General features: G+C 36.2%; 1 protein-coding gene across 1 annotated transcript; it reads right to left on the bottom strand.

The window, feature by feature from the left end:
- Positions 1–2,425: 2,425 nt before the first annotated feature.
- LOC141301398 (carbohydrate sulfotransferase 8) lies at positions 2,426–7,789 on the bottom strand. Its single transcript, XM_073831633.1, has 2 exons — positions 7,643–7,789; positions 2,426–4,288 (listed from the first exon to the last, which is right to left on the bottom strand). Exons 1-2 carry the CDS (start codon positions 7,787–7,789, stop codon positions 3,209–3,211), a joined length of 1,227 nt encoding a protein of 408 aa, XP_073687734.1. The 3' UTR covers positions 2,426–3,208.
- Between the last annotated feature and the right edge of the window lie 818 nt (positions 7,790–8,607).

Below are 8,607 nucleotides of genomic sequence, written 5' to 3' on the forward strand. Positions count from 1 at the left end.
GGTCTTGCAGTCGACCGAGTCAAATAAAACAGCCGGAAGACAGATAAACAAAAGCCTTTTAGTAATCAATAGCAAACTTTAACAATTCACACGAACTCATTTCGTCTCTGTGATCCGTAGGACTTTATTAACATTCATATTAACATTGTTAATTCATAACCACTAATAGTATTTAAATTATAGTGTTAAAATTTAAATGATGTTATTTAAATTATGTAGCCGCTTATTTTTTATGTATATGCATTCCTGGTATGATGAATTATTGCACATATGGAGGCATGAGCCACTGTTTTGCCATAAGAGACAGCTGTAATACCTGTGCAACATTCATAAATGTATAAATAAATCTACATATTTCTTTTGAAAGTGTTTTCAGATGATGCCATGTGTCCCTCATTAAACCACAGCGCCATCTGCTGGAGATGGCCTGCAACGTCTCATCTCCTCACCTGAAACAACTTTCAACATTTTTTGATGCTGTTGCATTTTGTCTACACTTCTTTTGGTAATTAGATTTTCCAGAGTCTTTTTGTAATAACTTAATTTCTAAAAGTTAGTTCAGAGCTTATTCTCTTGCCTCCAGCTCTTTCCATTCCCGAAACCCAATCATACGGAGAGACTAATTTTTTCTCTCACCCCCCTCCTTTTTAAATATGATTTTAGTGCTGAAGAAAGAAAAATGAGGATTTTCTTTGTTCTGTCTTCCACGTGACAAATGGTAGCTGATTTGATGTGCCCTTTGAGTCTGTAGATTGTGAGAGAGAACAGGATGTCAAAGCCCCAGGCCCTGTGAGATAAGGAGGGGGTAACGAGGGGGTGGAGCTAAAAAAGCCGCAGTTGCTCCAGGCGGCAGAGGACTTATTGGAGTGGGAGGACAAGATGTAAAGATCAACACCAGTTTTGACTGCTGCAAGAGGGGGGGTTGCTGCTTTTGTTTCCAGTACTGGGGTAAAGTAGCAGAAAAATAACATTATATATAACATTTGAAATCATTTATAATCTGCGTATTATCCTGATACCTTCGATAGGGAAAAAAACACAATAATCCATTACAATGTACAAAACAATCAGCTTAGCAACAAGACGAACACTAGCTGCAACAATATTACAGTAATATTAATACTTACGTCCTCTGAGGTAATTTTCACTACAGTTGAAACGCAAGATGGCGCCAGTTGCGTTTGTATGAAACGAGAGAGTGAGTCAAGACATTTCAGGTATCCACCTTATTTTTTAACGCGGAAGTAAGCATATGGGCGAGACTTCCGGGTTTTAAGGAAATAACGAGAAGAATAACGTGCAGTAAAACTGTTTGTTGTACAAACCAGTGTGTTCATAATTAAGACAATACCTTGAAATAATATAGTAAGACATCAAATTGAAAGCTGTTTTGTACAGCTAAAAATAAAGTATTTTCAGGAAGCCACATCAATCGAACGTAAACAATGCCACTGAACCGAATGAAACTCGTTATTTAAACACATATTTAGCTGATTATTGCTGCTGAAAATGGTCAATTATTGTCATGTTTTGGGCTGTACTTATCGGTCGGACCGGGAAAAACATTTGTAGTACTACAAACTGCCAAAAGTTATAAAAATATCAAGGAGAAGAGTGCAAAAACCTGAGGAACAAAAGGTGTTTGTGGTTGGAACTAAGATTTCCAGGGCAAGAATCTTGACAACATTCGTGTTAGTTCGTATCAGGTAGGTGAAATATCAGGCTAATATCTTAATAAATACTGCTCATACATATCTTTACCACTTATTAATTTTAATTTGTCAAAATATTGACCCCCATTTTTATCTTAAATGTGTGAGGCTTCCAGTGTCATCTACTATGATGCAAAAATGCTGCTTGATTTTGCAAGATGGTGTTGGTTATATTATTTTAATTTATTATAATAATCATGACCACACCAGTTTGTTACATAAATAGCTTCACCGTTTGTTACTCTGGTAACACTTTACAATAAGGTGTCATTTGTTAACATTAGTTAACTAACATGAACAATGAACAATACATTTATTACACTATTTATTAATCTTTGTTAATGTTAGTTAATAAAAATTACAGTGCATTAACTAATGTTAACAAACTGTGATTTTAACAATGCATTAGTAAATGCTGAAATTAATAATTAAGATTAATAAATGCTGTAAAGTATTGTTCATTCTTAGTTCATGTTAACTAATGTAATTAACTAGTGAACCTTATTGTAAAGTGCTACCATTATTCTTTTAGTTACTTATCAACAGCGGCTAATCTAAAGAACTAACCTTCAAATAAAGGGCGAAAGATGTGAGGATGTAATGAGTTTCCTGTACACGTCTAGACCTAGAAATGATTGGAATTTTGGTACAACAATAAAAAAGGTAATAACACAGATGTCATCTACTGTAACTAACATTAAAATATTGTGCTTACATTTATTGATATACAGAAAACATAGTATAAGACATGTGAAAGTAAGGCAAAGGTGTAGCAGGTCATGCTCTAGAACATGACACACTGGACAAACTGTTTTTATACATTCACAAAAATTTGATTTTACCATTACCAGATGTACCACACTAAGCAAGGATCTGTCTTGTTGAAAATGTTTTGTGGTGTTAAATTAAGTTAAGCCATACTTATAGCTGGCCTTGTGCTAAAATCACTTTCCTTCATCACTAATAAATAACATTACCCTAAATTTTAGACACTCTTAGTACAGTCTATTCATTCTAGGCAGTCTGAGAAAACAAATCACACACAAAAGAGACAGTTCACCCAAAAATGAAAATTCGGACATCATTTGCTCACCTTCATATCATTCCAAACCTGTGGAACACAAAAGAAGATATTCTGAAAAATCTATTTTGAACCCTATTGACTTTTATTGTATTTACAAAAACAGCTGAAACATTCTTCAAAATTTGCTCACGCAGGTATGGAACCACATGAAGAGTGAGTAAATTATCTCCAGTTTTTCATTTTTGGGCAGATTATCCCATTAAGGGGTTTCTTACTGAATAGAATTGAATATGTTTCATAAATAACAAGATAAATGCAAGGACCAGCCTGCAGAGATAAAGATAGTGTGATTAATATTTCACATTGAAAATTGTTAACAAATAAACAACATTTTAAAGTAATAAAAAAACCTCACTAGGACAAAATGTGAACATTCGGCCAACAGAAAGTTCATTAGATTACTGTAAAAGTCTCAGTATAAATCTTTAAACGGTTTGGAGTAGTTAAACATCAGATAGTCCATGTAGTAAAAGTCATACACTCTCTGTCTCTCCGTCACGTTTAGCTGTGCAAAATATCTCCGTGTGATATCCACAGATGTCCTTTCTGCATTAGGGTTCCTGTCTTTAAAACTAGGGAATGTTAAATTGCTAGGAGCGCCGATACTTCTCAAAAGGAAATTGGCTTCTTCCTCCAGAGTCTCAAATTTCCCAATGAAATCATAGTCTAGCAGGCATGGGCTGCAAAGATGTCCTACGGGCTCCCAGTGGATGTCCATGCCGACCGGCCGATGCACATCTAAGAGATACTGGATGAATTCCTTGAAGGTCACGCCTGCTCCCGTGCGCAAGGCGTATTGTGTCGCATTGCTGCGGTATTTTGAGATGATGGGCTTCCCGAACACTGGATGATAATATGAGTTTGGACTCTCAAACTTGTCCCGAAAAGCAGACACTAGCCTTTCGAAAGGTTCCCTCAGGAAGAGGACTTTGGTGTAGGTCTTCAGACGACGAATGATGCCCTTTTGATCAAACGAGTCCAGCCGCTTGAGATGATTCCCATAATGCACCTCGTCATGTTGGATCTCTCCGGTGGAAGAAGCGAGGCCTTGAAGCACCATGAGCACTCTCTTCCAGTTGGAGCAGCCCGCCTTGGGCACCTCACAGTAGAGGAGTTTGTGCTTGTCCTCCACAAAGATACGAGACACGTGCATGCGAGTTATAGTCTGTTTGGTGGATCCGCTTGTGTATTTGGCACAGACCTCCCTCATCAGTCTCTGACGGGACTGCTGCACCTGAGTCAATTGCTCTGGGTTCTCTTTGATCTGGCCAGGGGGGTCAGGGTTGAGCTGCTGGACAAGCGGGCCGCTCTTGAGGAGGAGTTTACGGTGCCTCTTTGTGACGTGGACAGCAGTGATGTCTCTGGGGTTGATTAGAGAAGAACGCTGGACCCATGGGAAGACTGGAAGTTGTACTGGTTGCACAGATCTAGGAAAGTTGTCTTCCGCTGGATCAGACTGTTTGTCTTTGTCTGGACAATAAGGACACGGTTCCTGAAATTTAGAGAATTAAAATAATATTAAGAGTAATACTGTAATAGTAAAGACTTAGTTCACCTAAAAATGTAAAATTCTGTCATTAAGTATTTACCCTCATGTCGTTCCAAAAATGTAAGACCTTTGTTCATCTTCAGAACACAAATTAAGATATTTTTAATGAAATTCGAGAACTTCGAGAATACTTTTTGTGCGCAAAGAAAACAAAAATAATAAAAAAATTCACAAAGAGTATCATGGCGCATAAAATTACGGTTAAACTACTGATGTCACATGGGCTGTTTTAACAATGTCCTTACTACCTTTCTGGGCCTTGAACATGTCAGTTGCGTTGCTGTCTATGTAGGGTCAGAAAGCTCCCGGATTTAATCAAAAATATCTTCATTTGTGCTCAGAAGATGAACAAAAAACCCAAGTATACTTCACTTTTTACGCATACGTGAGGGTCAGCGTACAGTGCGCATAATGCAATTTTCATCATTAGAATAATACACATCCAGAGTTATTTGTTATCAGTCATAACTTACGGGGAAAAACAGAGTAGGCACTAGACATGGATGAAGCTTTCTAGAGTGCATACTTTATTACTTTGGAGTATACTTTGAAAGGCTATTCATTCGGCGCTAACGTTCGTGTGCAAAAATAAAGTATACTTTGGGCTTTACGGTTTGGAACGACATGAGGGTGAGTAATTATTCATTTTGGGTGAACTATTCCTTTAATGAAATAAAAGGCCACTTTTATTTACACACAATTATGTTTTTTTGAGGAAAATATTTTAGGATATCTCTCTATATAATGGATATGTATGGCGCCCCGAAGTTTGAACCTACAAAATTCAGTTTAAATACAGCTTCAAAAGGCTCTAAACAATCTTAGCCAAGGAAGAAGCGTCTTATCTTAAACGATCGGTTATTTTCAATACAAATTGACAATTTATATGCTTTTTAACCTCAAATGCTCGTCTTGTCTCGTCTCTGTGATGCACATGCGCAGTCTGTGTGATCCGGGTCAATACAGTTAGGGTATGTTGAAAAACTCTTATCTCGTTTTCTTTCCCAACTTCGAAATCGTCCTTCATCGCTGCAAAAGTACCGACCCAGTGTTTACAAAGTGAACATACAAAGAAGCTCAAACGCCCTTTTAAAAAAAAGGTAAAACAGTGATGTAGGATGATTTTGAAAAAACGAGATGAGAGTTTTTCGACATACCCTAACTGTATTGACCCGGATTACACTGACTACACATGCGCATCGCAGAGACCAGACAAGACGAGCATTTGAGGTTAAAAAGTAAATAAATTGTCAATTTGTTTAGAAAATAACCGATCATTTCGCTAGATAAGACCAATTTTGGGGGCACCATACATATCCATTATATGGAGAGAAACCCTGAAATGTTTTCCTCAAAAAACATAATTTCCTAACGACTGAAGAAAGAAAGACATGAACATCTTGGATGACAAGAGGGTGAGTACATTATCTGTAAATTTTTGTTCTGAAAGTGAACTAATCCTTTAAGCTTACTTAGAAAGAGTACACTTTATTCACTATGTTTCCTAAACCATTTAAGTACATTTTTAAAAAGTATATGATTTAATGGCAAATTAAAAATTTTACTTTAAAGAACATTTTAAATCATTGTGATTTAACTACAATTCACATACAATTAAGCATTCAAAAACACATTAAGTTTGCACTTGAATATATTAAAATGTAATTATTGCTCGCAAAATAAGTTCTCTTTTTAAAAATATGCTAAAGTTTTTACAAGGGTATTTATGTAACTGTCTGATTTTTTATTAAAAATAATTTGGGTTTATTAATTTATTCTTTTCAAACAGATTTTTCCAAAACAGATTTTTGTTCTGCCCTTGTCCCAGACCCAAACATTCACACTTAAACTATACAAAACATCATAAAGATATGAATATTATTTTTAATACCGATCGTTTAAACAGTGTGAGAAACAATGATAAAGCATTTCATATTTTTTGGGTAAAAATTCCAACTGTCACAGGGTTGTTTGCAAAAAGTCTGTTTAGGATACATAAATACTAGCTGATGAAATTAGTATGGCATTACCTATTTACCTTTACAGTTAAAATTATCTATATTATTTCAAACTAATGTTTTGTCAAATATACAGTTGAGGTCATAAGTTTACATACACCTTGCAAAATGTAAACATCTGCAAACTGTTAATTATTTTACCAAAATAAGAGGGATCATACAAAATGCATGTTATTTTTTTAGCACTGACCTGAGTAAGATATTTTCATATAGTTCACAAGAAAAAACAATAGTTGAATTATAAAAAATCATCCCATTTAAAAGTTGACATTCTCTTGATACTTACTATGTTGTTACCTGAATGATCTACAGCTGTTTTTTTTTTTTTCTTCGTTTTGTTTAGTGATAGTTGTTCAGGAGTCCCTTGTTTGTTCTGAACAGTTAAACTGCCTGCTGTTCTTCAGAAAAATCCCTCAGGTCCCACAATTTCTTTGTGTATTTGAACCCTTTCCAACAATGACTGTATGATTTTGAGATTCATCTTTTCACACTGAGGACAATTGAGGGAATCATATGCAACTATCCCTTTGAATCTTCTGTAATAGTTGTCCTTAGTTGTCCTCAGTGTGAAAAGATGGAAATACACAAAAATGCTGGACCTGAAGATTTTTTTCTGAAAAAACAGCAGGCAGTTTTACTGTTCAGGACAAACAAGGGACTCATGAACAACTATTACTAAACATAAAAAACACAGCTGCGTATCATTCAGGTAACAACAGAGTATAAAAGATCAAGTGTATGTAAACTTTTGAACAGGGCAATTTTCTCCTGTGGACTATATGTAAACATTTTATGTGAAATATCTTATTCAGGTCAGTACTAAATAAAAAACAACATGCTTTTTGTATGATCCCTCTTATTTTGATAAAATAATTAACATTTTCCAGATTTTGCAATGTGTATGTAAACGTTTGACCTCAACTGTATATGATATTTGATGAGAATTTATATGACTTGGATCCAGAATTATCTGCTGGATATTGGTAGCAGGCTAATTAAATAAGCAAATTATTCTAAATTAAATAAAGTGAGATTGTGAAAAGTGCATCTTAATAAAGTCCACAGGGCTAAAATGTTTCAAAAGAAAATAGATCAACACAGGAAAGAACTATTTCATGGGTTCTATAAACATTCACAAGAGAAGGTTGTAATTTTAAAGTCTTGTCTCTTCCAAGGGCAGCCACCAAGTGGTGCCAGCGCACAATAATTCCAGCAGCTGTAGAACACGCCATGAAGCACTTATGTAAAACCTTGTGATCATTCAGACGAATAAGTTTACCTTTCTTATGGCCTGTACTTGGGGGAATATGACCTTTGCACCTGAGGGAAAAGAAAGAGAGAGAATGTTAGGATGGCATTTAAGTCTTATACATTTTTTACAACCCGTGTACCATGAAAGTGAACTTTTGGGTTCAAGAAATTTCATTGAGCTGCTTACATTGAAAACGCAAGCAATGAGAAGTCTGCCCTAACGTGCTGAAATAAAGAAGCATATGGCTCGGTGAAGTAGTGTCCTTGCTCGTGTTTTCCACCTCTTACATAGACAGAGTGAAGAGAAAGGGCGGGTGGACGGAGGGAGGTTGACTCCTGTGGTCGACTGCTAATGTTTATGTGCCACTGCTTGCAGCAGCTCCAGATGGTCTCCCAGCAGCCTGACAAACATCATTTTGACATCAAAGGTTATTGTGTATGAACAGAACTGTGTCCAGAGATATTCAGAAACATATTCGTTAGTATTCACCGTGGGAAAAATCTAAAGTCCGAAGACTATGTCTTCGTAATGAGGAAGGAAATTGGAAGATGGCCTGAGTCATACTGAATCAGACTCTGCAGCCTTGGCAGAGACGTCTCAATGCTTTGACACTGACCTATGGAAGGGCAGAGACTAGCATCGATTAGATGCCAAAGCCATGACACTTTTGGTTGATGGATTCATTGCAGGCACCGCTCTGACACGGGTTTGAGAGCTACAGCAGGTTATTTACAGGCCAGGAGAAGAGGCTGGGGAGAGGCCTGTTTTTCTGAGAAAGGCTTTTTCTACTATAATCTGTTCAAACATTATATCAAAACTGAAAAGAACCATTTTTTTATGTGGAGAATATTCCAACAATCTGAAGAAACTTTTCTAACTCCAATGTTAAAGGGATAGTTCACCCAAAAATGAAAATTCTTTCATTAATTACTCACGCTAATGTCATTTCAAGCCCATAGGAGCTTTGCTCATCTTCAGAACACATGAAGATA

The sequence above is a fragment of the Garra rufa genome, chromosome 25, assembly GCF_049309525.1.
Source record: "Garra rufa chromosome 25, GarRuf1.0, whole genome shotgun sequence".
Classification (NCBI taxonomy): domain Eukaryota; kingdom Metazoa; phylum Chordata; class Actinopteri; order Cypriniformes; family Cyprinidae; genus Garra; species Garra rufa.